At 49.2% G+C, this 14105-nt stretch overlaps 1 protein-coding gene and 1 long non-coding RNA gene across 3 annotated transcripts in view; one reads left to right on the top strand and one right to left on the bottom strand.

The window, feature by feature from the left end:
- Positions 1 to 1380: 1380 nt before the first annotated feature.
- The window catches only part of slc10a7 (solute carrier family 10 member 7), a 41746-nt gene continuing 29021 nt past the window's right edge, over positions 1381 to 14105 (bottom strand). Inside the window, exons 10-13 of one of the 2 annotated variants that reach the window (XM_052498028.1) lie at positions 11071 to 11144; positions 4498 to 4643; positions 4356 to 4396; positions 1381 to 3902 (exon numbers count right to left, since the gene is read on the bottom strand). In XM_052498028.1, coding sequence (XP_052353988.1) covers positions 4376 to 4396; positions 4498 to 4643; positions 11071 to 11144 — 241 coding nt within the window. In that variant the 3' untranslated portion in view covers positions 1381 to 3902; positions 4356 to 4375. The remainder of the gene's footprint in view (positions 3903 to 4355; positions 4397 to 4497; positions 4644 to 11070; positions 11145 to 14105) is intronic. The other variant, XM_052498027.1, reaches the window with a different exon arrangement.
- On the top strand, positions 6056 to 11057 carry LOC127916384 (uncharacterized). Its single transcript, XR_008094851.1, has 8 exons — positions 6056 to 6094; positions 6152 to 6322; positions 6380 to 6612; positions 6784 to 7112; positions 7284 to 7637; positions 8750 to 9090; positions 9426 to 9470; positions 9762 to 11057. It is a non-coding gene; the product is annotated as an uncharacterized LOC127916384 (long non-coding RNA).

Below are 14105 nucleotides of genomic sequence, written 5' to 3'. Positions count from 1 at the left end.
TATATTATCTAAACTGTATATTATCATGTAAACTGTATATCCCTGTATATTATCATGTAAACTGTATATCCCTGTATATTATCATGTAAACTGTATATCCCTGTATATTATCTAAACTGTATATTATCATGTAAACTGCATATTACTGTATAATATCTAAACTCTGTCTATCTGTAAAATCTTTAACAAAAACAACTTGTAACTGTTACTGTGTTTGTTAGTCCATTACCATGATTGGCTAGTAGTAAGACTAGAACACAGACCCATTGAACTATATACTATACTAGAGATATACTATACTGTACAGAACACAGACCCAGTACAGAACACAGACCCAGTACTGTACAGAACACAGACCCAGTACAGAACACAGACCCAGTACTGTACAGAACACAGACCCAGTACAGAACACAGACCCAGTACTGTACAGAACACAGAACCAGACCACAGACCCAGTACTGTACAGAACACAGACCCAGTACTGTACAGAACACAGAACCAGACCCAGTACTGTACAGAACACAGACCCAGAACACAGACCCAGTACTGTACAGAACACAGAACCAGTACTGTACAGAACACAGACCCAGAACACAGACCCAGTACTGTACAGAACACAGACCCAGAACACAGACCCAGAACACAGTGTTTAAAATCACAGTTTTTATTCATACTAGAGAAGAAACCTGTCCTTCTAACATCCGCCCAAACCGAAAGGTTAATCTTTTCAGTACTGAGAGTCTGCATCCTGACTGGCCAATAAGGGGTAGAGTTTCATGTGGGAACACATTGCCATTGGTCCTTGTTGTCACACAGTGTTTGTTTGGTAACAGCATTAGAAAGATCTGAAAACAAAATAACAAATCATCATCAACGTGTTAGTATGTATTACTGACGTTATGCCAAGGCACCTAGGGGCTGCATCCCAAATGGCCCTCTAGTCCCTACGGCGTGCACTTATTACAGAGCTCTATGGGCCCTGGTCAACAGTAGTGCACTAATATATATTAGTGTACGACTGTTGACCAGGGCCCATAGAGCTCTGGTCAAAATAAGTGCACTATATATATATATATATATATATATATACAGTGCCTTGCAAAAGTATTCGGCCCCCTTGAACTTTGCGACCTTCGGCCACATTTCAGGCTTCAAACATAAAGATATAAAACTGTATTTTTTTGTGAAGAATCAACAACAAGTGGGACACAATCATGAAGTGGAACGACATTTATTGGATATTTCAAACTTTTTTAACAAATCAAAAACTGAAAAATTGGGCGTGCAAAATTATTCAGCCCCCTTAAGGTAATACTTTGTAGCGCCACCTTTTGCTGCGATTACAGCTGTAAGTCGCAGGGGTATGTCTCTATCAGTTTTGCACAGAGACTGAATTTTTTCCCATTCCTCCTTGCAAAACAGCTCGAGCTCAGTGAGGTTGGATGGAGAGCATTTGAACAGCAGTTTTCAGTTCTTTCCACAGATTCTCGATTGGATTCAGGTCTGGACTTTGACTTGGCCATTCTAACACCTGGATATGTTTATTTTTGAACCATTCCATTGTAGATTTTGCTTTATGTTTTGGATCATTGTCTTGTTGGAAGACAAATCTCAGTCCCAGTCTCAGGTCTTTTGCAGACTCCATCAGGTTTTCTTCCAGAATGGTCCTGTATTTGGCTCCATCCATCTTCCCATCAATTTTAACCATCTTTCCTGTCCCTGCTGAAGAAAAGCAGGCCCAAACCATGATGCTGCCACCACCATGTTTGACAGTGGGGATGGTGTGTTCAGGGTGATGAGCTGTGTTGCTTTTACGCCAAACATAACGTTTTGCATTGTTGCCAAAAAGTTCAATTTTGGTTTCATCTGACCAGAGCACCTTCTTCCACATGTTTGGTGTGTCTCCCAGGTGGCTTGTGGCAAACTTTAAAAACGACACTTTCTATGGATATCTTTAAGAAATGGCTTTCTTCTTGCCACTCTTCCATAAAGGCCAGATTTGTGCAATATACGACTGATTGTTGTCCTATGGACAGAGTGTCCCACCTCAGCTGTAGATCTCTGCAGTTCATCCAGTGATCATGGGCCTCTTGGCTGCATCTCTGATCAGTCTTCTCCTTGTATGAGCTGAAAGTTTAGAGGGACGGCCAGGTCTTGGTAGATTTGCAGTGTCCTGATACTCCTTCCATTTCAATATTATCGCTTGCACAGTGCTCCTTGGGATGTTTAAAGCTTGGGAAATCGTTTTGGATCTAAATCCGGCTTTAAACTTCTTCACAACAGTATCTCGGACCTGCCTGGTGTGTTCCTTGTTCTTCATGATGCTCTCGGCGCTTTTAACGGACCTCTGAGACTATCACAGTGCAGGTGCATTTATACGGAGACTTGATTACACACAGGTGGATTGTATTTATCATCATTAGTCATTTAGGTCAACATTGGATCATTCAGAGATCCTCACTGAACTTCTGGAGAGAGTTTGCTGCACTGAAAGTAAAGGGGCTGAATAATTTTGCACGCCCAATTTTTCAGTTTTTGATTTGTTAAAAAAGTTTGAAATATCCAATAAATGTCGTTCCACTTCATGATTGTGTCCCACTTGTTGTTGATTCTTCACAAAAAAAAATACAGTTTTATATCTTTATGTTTGAAGCCTGAAATGTGGCAAAAGGTCGCAAAGTTCAAGGGGGCCGAATACTTTCGCAAGGCACTGTATAAATATATATAGGGATTAGGGTGCTATTTGGGAAACACTTCTGACATAGTATAACATGTTTAACTGTTCAGAAAGAAATATAGAAAGTAGAACAGAAACAACTCTCTGACCTGTAGAATAATCTATAGTCATATCGTCAATCTATAGTCAATCTATAGTCATATAGTCAATCTACAGTCATATAGTCAATCTATAGTCATATAGTCAATCTATAGTCAATCTGCTGAATGCTATTGTACTATTGGTTCATGATCAGAGACGTGTAGATTACTACTACCCCCCCCCCACCAGAGTTTATTCAGTGTCTGAAATGGCACCCTATTCTCTATGTAGTGTGCTACCGATGGCCGGGCCTTGGTCAACAGTAGTGCACCCTATTCTCTATGTAGTGTGCTACCGATGGCCAGGCCTTGGTCAACAGTAGTGCACCCTATTCTCTATGTAGTGTGCTACCGATGGCCGGGCCTTGGTCAAATGTAGTGCACTTTAACAGTAAATAGGATGGCAATTCAGACACTTCACATTTTCCTCCCCTAGAATACAGACAGGGAGACATCACCAGGTGTCTGTCCTTCAAATATGGTAATAACGTTTAAAAAATATATATAACAAACCCCCCCGCCCCGCAAAAGTCTAAACAAGCATTAGAAACTATCAGTAAACTAGTCATTGTTCAAAACCATAAAAAACTGATTGTCAGAAAAGAGTCTTGTAACATCAAAGATGTTAATAACAAAGAGAATGTAACATCCCCAGAAAGATAGTTAGAAAGAGGACAATGTCCCAGCCGGTCCATGGCAGACGGTGTCGTCTCAGAATTCACTTCCTGATGACGATCAGTAGTACTTCTTGTCTCACAGGAAGTGGACACCGTCTTCATGGGGGATACAAAAATAGAGACTTCTATGTTCGTATAAAAGTAAACCATCAAATAAAATCATACAAGTTTTGTCATAGTAACCATCACAACCGTTAAGCCCAGGACTACGTGTTCGCGAGTCACGTGGTTGTGACGAGGCACTTGTGTTTCTGTATGTATCCTTCCACCAGAGGGATACATAAAGAGGAAGGAAGTAGTCCCTTCTGTCACAGTTTAAAGGACACTCCCCATGAGGGGGAGTGAATGAGTGTACACACTGGGGAGTGTACCACTTCAGATGGGCTGTAGGTCGGTCAACTTCACTCCCTGTGGACACACAATATTTACATTTAGCACAATATTTAAATTTAGCACAATATTTACATTTAGCACAATATTTACATTTAGCACAATATTTACATTTAGCACAATATTTACATTTAGCAAGTGTTTACTGACGTCGATGCAACACATTTAGCAAAATAGTGAAGATTATAAAAAAATTACCCAGACACCATCAACACAGTTCACAACCTTCCCCAGCCAAAACCCTCCACTCCAAAACCAACAGTGATTTAATCCGTAACATATATATTTCACAAACGAGTTCGACTCGTCCCCTTCCAAAACCAACAGTGATTAAAACATTCTATATCACAATTAAGACCAATGAATTAATTGCCAATTAGCACCCCGTTTGTGACCAATTAAGTCCAGGTGAGTAGCTGGGTGTTAGTGGGTTAGACACACAGACCGGAGAGGAGGCGTTTCTCTACTCACACAGACCAGACAGGTAGGTATCAATGCAATAAAATACTAGGCTGTTCCAGGGAGGAGAGAGCGGAGGGACCGAGTTAGATAATAGTTGGTGTGATAGATAAATAGATCTCTCTCTCTCTCTCTCTGTGTGTGTTTTGTCTACCTTTTGTCTGCTGTTCATCCAGCTCTTGATGGTGGGTACCAGTATTGAACCCAGTAGGATCTGAGCAGGGTGATAGATGAGGAGAGGGACGGAGATCAGAGAGAGATGCTCATACCCCTCAAAAACGATCTTTAACATGGGTATACCTGGAGAGAGGAAAGAGGGTAGAAGAGAGGGAGGGAAGAGGGTAGAAGAGAGGGAGGGGAAAGATAGGGAGGGAAGAGGGTAGAAGAGAGGGAGGGAAGAGGGTAGAAGAGAGGGAGGGAAGAGGGTAGAAGAGAGGGAGGGAAGAGGGTAGAAGAGAGGGAGGGGAGAAGAGATGGAGGGGAGAAGGAGGGAGAAGAGAGGGAGGGGAGAAGAGAGGGAGGGAAGAGGGTAGAAGAGAGGGAGGGAAGAGGGGAGAATAGATGGAGGGAAGAGGGGAGAAGAGAGGGAGGGAAGAGGGGAGAATAGATGGAGGGAAGAGGGGAGAAGAGAGGGAGGGAAGAGGGGAGAAGAGAGATGGAGGGAAGAGGGGAGAATAGATGGAGGGAAGAGGGGAGAATAGAGGGAGGGAAGAGGGGAGAATAGATGGAGGGAAGAGGGGAGAAGAGATGGAGAGATGGATGGGGAGAAGAGATGGAGGGGAGAAGAGAGGGAGGGGAGAAGAGAGGGAGGGAGAAGAGAGGGAGGGGAAGGGAGAGGGGAGGGGAGAAGAGGGAGGGGAGAAGAGGGAGGGGAGAAGAGGGAGGGGAGAAGAGGGTAGAAGAGAGGGAGGGAAGAGGGGAGAAGAGAGGGAGGGAAGAGGGGAGGGAAGAGGGAGAAGAGAGGGAGGGAAGAGGGGAGAATAGATGGAGGGAAGAGGGGAGAATAGATGGAGGGAAGAGGGGAGAAGAGAGGGAGGGGAGAAGAGAGGGAGGGGAGAAGAGAGGGAGGGGAGAAGAGAGGGAGGGGAGAAGAGGGAGGGGAGAAGAGGGAGGGGAGAAGAGGGAGGGGAGAAGAGAGGAGGGAAGAGGGTAGAAGAGAGGGAGGGAAGAGGGGAGAAGAGAGGGAGGGAAGAGGGGAGAAGAGAGGGAGGGAAGAGGGGAGAATAGATGGAGGGAAGAGGGGAGAATAGATGGAGGGAAGAAGAGAAATTCTAAGCTTCCATCTCGGACTCCGCTGGTGGTCCTTCTAAAAAAAAATGTTGGACAACAGTAAAAATGCACTAAAAAAGGGTACAAATTCCTCTTCTTCTTTAAGTCTGACTAAGGCATCATAACTGAGAAGATAAGTGGTGCTTTAAAAAAACCAAAAACATTTGATCACCTCTGCAGACTTTTTATTTGAGAGAAAATAAAAAATAAACCACAGTGGTTTAAATTGACCTTGGTCAGTCAATTGACTGCTCTTCCCTCTGCCAGCCTTGAGGGTTAACACATCAACTTCTAGTGAATCGGTTTTCATTTCAGTAATTTACTATCTGTGATGTGCGAGATGCCTCGCTTAAGATTGATGTAATAATATTAATAATAGTAATCATCATCCACTGGGGCTTCATCCATTTCTGCTGCCGCTCTCTGCCACCCTGACTACGATTACATCTAGTACTATCCCCAAGGTTTGGAAGGAGGTCCCGGTACTCCCCCTAACGATTATATCTAGTACTATCCCCAAGGTTTGGAAGGAGGCCCAGGTACTCCCCCTAACGATTATATCTAGTACTGTCCCCAAGGTTTGGAAGGAGGCCCAGGTACTCCCCCTAACGATTATATCTAGTACTATCCCCAAGGTTTGGAAGGAGGCCCAGGTACTCCCCCTAACGATTATATCTAGTACTATCCCCAAGGTTTGGAAGGAGGCCCAGGTACTCCCCCTAACGATTATATCTAGTACTGTCCCCAAGGTTTGGAAGGAGGCCCAGGTACTCCCCCTAACCTGACGATTATATCTAGTACTATCCCCAAGGTTTGGAAGGAGGCCCAGGTACTCCCCCTAACGATTATATCTAGTACTATCCCCAAGGTTTGGAAGGAGGCCCAGGTACTCCCCCTAACGATTATATCTAGTACTATCCCCAAGGTTTGGAAGGAGGCCCAGGTACTCCCCCTAACGATTATATCTAGTACTATCCCCAAGGTTTGGAAGGAGGCCCAGGTACTCCCCCTAACGATTATATCTAGTACTGTCCCCAAGGTTTGGAAGGAGGCCCAGGTACTCCCCCTAACGATTATATCTAGTACTGTCCCCAAGGTTTGGAAGGAGGCCCAGGTACTCCCCCTAACGATTATATCTAGTACTGTCCCCAAGGTTTGGAAGGAGTCCCAGGTACTCCCCCTAACCTGACGATTATATCTAGTACTATCCCCAAGGTTTGGAAGGAGGTCCCGGTACTCCCCCTAACGATTATATCTAGTACTATCCCCAAGGTTTGGAAGGAGGTCCCGGTACTCCCCCTAACGATTATATCTAGTACTATCCCCAAGGTTTGGAAGGAGGCCCAGGTACTCCCCCTAACGATTATATCTAGTACTATCCCCAAGGTTTGGAAGGAGGTCCCGGTACTCCCCCTAACGATTATATCTAGTACTGTCCCCAAGGTTTGGAAGGAGGCCCAGGTACTCCCCCTAACGATTATATCTAGTACTATCCCCAAGGTTTGGAAGGAGACCCAGGTACTCCCCCTAACGATTATATCTAGTACTATCCCCAAGGTTTGGAAGGAGGTCCAGGTACTCCCCCTAACGATTATATCTAGTACTGTCCCCAAGGTTTGGAAGGAGGCCCAGGTACTCCCCCTAACGATTATATCTAGTACTGTCCCCAAGGTTTGGAAGGAGGTCCCGGTACTCCCCCTAACGATTATATCTAGTACTGTCCCCAAGGTTTGGAAGGAGGCCCAGGTACTCCCCCTAACGATTATATCTAGTACTATCCCCAAGGTTTGGAAGGAGGTCCCGGTACTCCCCCTAACGATTATATCTAGTACTATCCCCAAGGTTTGGAAGGAGGCCCAGGTACTCCCCCTAACGATTATATCTAGTACTGTCCCCAAGGTTTGGAAGGAGTCCCAGGTACTCCCCCTAACGATTATATCTAGTACTATCCCCAAGGTTTGGAAGGAGGCCCAGGTACTCCCCCTAACGATTATATCTAGTACTATCCCCAAGGTTTGGAAGGAGGTCAGGTACTCCCCTAACGATTATATCTAGTAATAATAATATAATAATATATGCCATTTAGCAGACACTTTTATCCAAAGCGAGTACTATCCCCAAGGTTTGGAAGGAGGCCAGGTACTCCCCTAACGATTATATCTAGTACTGTCCCCAAGGTTTGGAAGGAGGTTCAGGTACTCCCCTAACGATTATATCTAGTACTATCCCCAAGGTTTGGAAGGAGGCCCAGGTACTCCCCTAACGATTATATCTAGTACTATCCCCAAGGTTTGGAAGGAGGTCCAGGTACTCCCCTAACGATTATATCTAGTACTATCCCCAAGGTTTGGAAGGAGGCCCAGGTACTCCCCTAACGATTATATCTAGTACTGTCCCCAAGGTTTGGAAGGAGGTCCAGGTACTCCCCTAACGATTATATCTAGTACTATCCCCAAGGTTTGGAAGGAGGCCAGGTACTCCCCTAACGATTATATCTAGTACTATCCCCAAGGTTTGGAAGGAGGCCAGGTACTCCCCTAACGATTATATCTAGTACTATCCCCAAGGTTTGGAAGGAGGCCCAGGTACTCCCCTAACGATTATATCTAGTACTATACCCAAGGTTTGGAAGGAGACCCAGGTACTCCCCTAACGATTATATCTAGTACTATCCCCAAGGTTTGGAAGGAGGCCAGGTACTCCCCTAACGATTATATCTAGTACTATCCCCAAGGTTTGGAAGGAGGTCCCGGTACTCCCCCTAACGATTATATCTAGTACTATCCCCAAGGTTTGGAAGGAGGCCCAGGTACTCCCCCTAACGATTATATCTAGTACTGTCCCCAAGGTTTGGAAGGAGGTCCAGGTACTCCCCTAACGATTATATCTAGTACTATCCCCAAGGTTTGGAAGGAGGCCAGGTACTCCCCTAACGATTATATCTAGTACTATCCCCAAGGTTTGGAAGGAGGCCAGGTACTCCCCTAATGATTATATCTAGTACTATCCCCAAGGTTTGGAAGGAGACCCAGGTACTCCCCTAACGATTATATCTAGTACTATCCCCAAGGTTTGGAAGGAGGCCAGGTACTCCCCTAATGATTATATCTAGTACTGTCCCCAAGGTTTGGAAGGAGACCCAGGTACTCCCCCTAACGATTATATCTAGTACTATCCCCAAGGTTTGGAAGGAGGCCCAGGTACTCCCCCTAACGATTATATCTAGTACTATCCCCAAGGTTTGGAAGGAGGTCCCGGTACTCCCCCTAACGATTATATCTAGTACTATCCCCAAGGTTTGGAAGGAGGCCAGGTACTCCCCCTAACGATTATATCTAGTACTATCCCCAAGGTTTGGAAGGAGGCCCAGGTACTCCCCCTAACGATTATATCTAGTACTATCCCCAAGGTTTGGAAGGAGGCCCAGGTACTCCCCCTAACGATTATATCTAGTACTGTCCCCAAGGTTTGGAAGGAGGTCCAGGTACTCCCCTAACGATTATATCTAGTACTATCCCCAAGGTTTGGAAGGAGGCCAGGTACTCCCCTAACGATTATATCTAGTACTATCCCCAAGGTTTGGAAGGAGGCCAGGTACTCCCCCTAATGATTATATCTAGTACTATCCCCAAGGTTTGGAAGGAGACCCAGGTACTCCCCCTAACGATTATATCTAGTACTATCCCCAAGGTTTGGAAGGAGGCCAGGTACTCCCCTAATGATTATATCTAGTACTATCCCCAAGGTTTGGAAGGAGACCCAGGTACTCCCCTAACGATTATATCTAGTACTATCCCCAAGGTTTGGAAGGAGGCCCAGGTACTCCCCCTAACGATTATATCTAGTACTATCCCCAAGGTTTGGAAGGAGGCCAGGTACTCCCCTAACGATTATATCTAGTACTATACCCAAGGTTTGGAAGGAGGCCAGGTACTCCCCCTAACGATTATATCTAGTACTATCCCCAAGGTTTGGAAGGAGGCCAGGTACTCCCCCTAACGATTATATCTAGTACTGTCCCCAAGGTTTGGAAGGAGGCCTAGGTACTCCCCCTAACCTGACGATTATATCTAGTACTATCCCCAAGGTTTGGAAGGAGGCCCAGGTACACCCCCTAACCTGACGATTATATCTAGTACTATCCCCAAGGTTTGGAAGGAGGCCCAGGTACTCCCCCTAACGATTATATCTAGTACCATCCCTAAACAAATGGCAACATCATCCATGTGAACTCGGCTGCTACTTTACTTACAGGCGACAGTGTTCGTACTCATCACTACATTCACTGCCAGAAAGTTGATTGTCCCTCTTTGATTTCATGTAGATTGATAGCAATGCATGTTAAATATTTTAACAATAAGTGTGTACCTAACATCACTACTAAGCTTTAGACATACGAGTCACCACTTTTAGTAACAATTTTCAAAATGTTCTGAAATGTGATGTGCTGGTGCCTCTTGGGTAATTCAGGGAGCTGATTGAGGATCTTATTACTGATGAATGTGATGTCCTGGTGCCTCTTGGGTAATTCAGGAAGCTGAGGATCTTATTACTGATGAATGTGATGTCCTGGTGCCTCTTGGGTAATTCAGGGAGCTGATTGAGGATCTTGTTACTGATGAATGTGATGTCCTGGTGCCTCTTGGGTAATTCAGACAGCTGATTGAGGATCTTATTACTGATGAATGTGATGTCCTGGTGCCTCTTGGGTAATTCAGGAAGCTGATTGAGGATCTTATTACTGATGAATGTGATGTTCTGGTGCCTCTTGGGTAATTCAGACAGCTGATTGAGGATCTTATTACTGATGAATGTGATGTTCTGGTGCCTCTTGGGTAATTCAGGAAGCTGATTGAGGATCTTATTACTGATGAATGTGATGTTCTGGTGCCTCTTGGGTAATTCAGACAGCTGATTGAGGATCTTGTTACTGATGAATGTGATGTCCTGGTGCCTCTTGGGTAATTCAGACAGCTGATTGAGGATCTTGTTACTGATGAATGTGATGTTCTGGTGCCTCTTGGGTAATTCAGACAGCTGATTGAGGATCTTATTACTGATGAATGTGATGTTCTGGTGCCTCTTGGGTAATTCAGACAGCTGATTGAGGATCTTATTACTGATGAATGTGATGTTCTGGTGCCTCTTGGGTAATTCAGGAAGCTGATTGAGGATCTTATTACTGATGAATGTGATGTCCTGGTGCCTCTTGGGTAATTCAGACAGCTGATTGAGGATCTTATTACTGATGAATGTGATGTCCTGGTGCCTCTTGGGTAATTCAGGAAGCTGATTGAGGATCTTATTACTGATGAACGTGTTTTATTTATCTTGGTGCATTTTGTATTTTTTTTAATTTCTGTAATTCATCTGTAAAAAGAGACCTTGGTCTCAGTTTGAATCCCTGAAAAAAATAAAAGGTTAAATAAAAAATAAATGTACAAAAAAAAAAGCTTACCCAGGGTGAGAGATTTGTGTGTAGCACAGAACATGATAGCTACTGTGTCAGCTGGAGTAAAACCAGACCGTTTCCTAATGGACGGGACGAGACAGGGGAGGGGAGGTGACGAGACGGGAGGTGACGGGAGGGGACGAGACGGAAGGGGAGGGGACGGAAGGGGAGGTGACGGGAGGGAAGAGACGGGAGGGGACGAGACGGAAGGGGGGAGGTGACGAGACGGAAGGTGACGGGAGGGAGGGGACGAGACGGAAGGAGGGGACGGAAGGGGAGGGAGGTGACGGGAGTGGAAGAGACGGGAGGGGACAAGGACGGAAGGGGAGGGGAGGTGACGAACGGAAGGTGACGGAGGGGAGGGGACGAGACGGAAGGGGAGGGACGGAAGGGGAAGGGAGGTGACGGGAGGGAAGAGACGGGAGGGGACGAGACGGAAGGGGAGGGAGGTGACGAGACGGAAGGGGAGGGGAGGTGACGGGTGGAAGAGACGGAGGGGAGGGGAGGGGAGGTGACGGGAGTGGAAGAGACGGGAGGGGAGGGAGGGGAGGTGACGAGACGGGAGGTGACGGGAGGGAAGAGACGGGAGGGGAGGGGAGGGGAGGTGACGAGACGGAGGTGACGGAGGGGACGAGACGGAAGGGGAGGGGACGGAAGGGGAGGGGAGGTGACGGGAGTGGAAGAGACGGGAGGGGAGGGGACGAGACGGAAGGGGAGGGAGGGGAGGTGACGGGAGTGGAAGAGACGGGAGGGGAGGGGAGGGGAGGTGACGAGACGGGAGGTGACGGAGGGGACGAGGACGGAAGGGGAGGGACGGAAGGGGAGGGGAGGTGACGGAGGGAAGAGACGGGAGGGGAGGGACGAGACGGAAGGGGAGGGACGGAAGGGGAGGGGACAAACGGGAGTGGAAGAGACGGGAGGGGACGAGACAGGAGGGGACGAAACGGAGGGGACGAGACGGGACGGACGAGACGGGACGGGACGAGACGGGACGGGAGGGGACGAGGACGGGAGGGGACGAGACGGGAGGGGAGGGACGAGACGGAGGGGACGGGAGGGGAGGGGACGGGAGGGGTGGGGACGAGACGGGGAGGGGTGGGGACTAGACGGGAGGGGACGAGACAAGGAGGGGTGGGGACGAGACGGGAGAGGAGGGGACGAGACGGAGGGGAGGGGACGAGACGGGAGGGGACGAAGACAAAAGGGGAGGGGACGGGAGGGAAGGGGACAAGACGAGAGGGGAGGGACGAGACGGAGGGGACGAGACGGGAGGGGAAAGGGGACGAGACAGGAGGGGTGGGGGACGAGACGGGAGGGGACAAAACAGGAGGGGACGGACAGGAGGAGACGAGACGGGAGGGGACGAGACGGAGGGGACAAAACAGGAGGGGACGAAACGGGAGGGGACGAGACGGGAGGGGACGAGACGGGAGGACGAGACGAGACGGGACGAGACGGGAGGGGACGAGACGGGGAGGGGACAAGACGGAGGGAAAGACGAGACGGGAGGTGACGGGAGGGGAGGGACGAGAGGGGAGGGGACTAGAGGGGAGGGGACGAGACGGAAGGGGAGGGACCTGGAAGGGGAGGGGACGAGGACGGGAGTGGAAGAGACGGGAGGGACGAGACGGGAGGGGACGAGACGGGAGGGACGAGACGGAGGGGACGAGACGGGAGGGGACGAGGAAACGGGACGGGACGGGACGAGACGGGAGGGGACGAGACGGAGGGGAGGGACGGGAGGGAGGGACGGGACGGGAGGGGAGGGACGAGACGGGAGGGGACAGACGGAGAGGGGTGGGGACGAGACGGGAGGGGAGGGAGAGGAAGGGAGGACAAACAGGAGGGGACAAGACGGGAAGGGAGGGACGAGACAGGAGGGGAAGAGCACGGGAGGAAGGGGACAAGACAGGAGGGAGGGACAGACAGGAGGGGACGGAAACAGGAGGGGTGGGGACAGACGGGAGGGGACAAGAGGGGAGGGGACAAACGGGGGGACAAGACGGGAGGGGACAAACAGGAGGGGAAACAAAAACAAGAACAGGAAGGGGGACAAACGGGAACAGGGACGAGAAGACGGGAAGGGACAAAACAGGGGAGGGGACAGACGAGACGGGAAGGGGACAGACGGAAGGACAAGACAAAAGGGACGAAACAGGAAGGGACAAGACAGGGAGGGGACAAGACGGGAGGGGACAAAAACAAGGAGGGGACAAACAGGACAGACGGGACGGGAGGGGTGGGGAAAACAGGAGGGAGGGAAGAGACAGGAAGGGAGAGGGAAAAACAGGAGGGGAGGGGACAAGAAACGGAGGGGTGGGGACTAGACGGGAGGGGTGGGGACAGACGGGAGGGGTGGGGACAAGACAGGGAGGGACAAGACGGAAGGGTGGGGACGAGACAAAACGAGAGGGGACAAAAAACAGACGAGAGGGACAAGACGAGACGAGACAAAACGGGAGGGACGAGACAAGACGGAGGGGACGAGACGAGAGGAGGACAGGGGGAGGGGACAAGACAAGGAAGAACGAAACAGGAAGGGAAACAAACAGGAGGGGACGAGAAACAGGAGGGGAAACAGGAGGGGACAAAACGGGAGGGGACAAGACAGGAGGGACAGACAAAAAACAGACAGGAGGGACAAACAGGAGGGGACAGACGGGAGGGGACAAACAGGAGGGGAGGGAACGAGAAAGGACGGGACGAGAGCAGACAGAAGAAACAGGAGGGGACGAGAGAGGAGGGACAGACAGAGGGGAGGGGACGAGACGGAGGGGACAGGACGGGAGGGGACGGAGGAGGACGAGACGAGACGGACGGGAGGGGACGAGACGGGAGGGGACGAGACGGGAGGACGAGGACGGGAGGGGAGACGGGAGGGGACGAGACGGGGAGGGGACGAGACGGGGAGGGACCAGACGGAGGGGACAAGACGGGAGGGGACGAGACGGGAGAGGACGAGAGGGGACGGGACGAGAGGGGACGGACGAGAGGGGACGGGACGAGACGGGAGGGGACGAGGGGAGGGGACGAGACGGGAG

This window comes from Oncorhynchus keta, chromosome 35 (assembly GCF_023373465.1).
Source record: "Oncorhynchus keta strain PuntledgeMale-10-30-2019 chromosome 35, Oket_V2, whole genome shotgun sequence".
NCBI lineage: Eukaryota > Metazoa > Chordata > Actinopteri > Salmoniformes > Salmonidae > Oncorhynchus > Oncorhynchus keta.
Note: the sequence above shows the minus strand (reverse complement) of the source record. Positions and strands in the feature narration are given on the sequence as shown.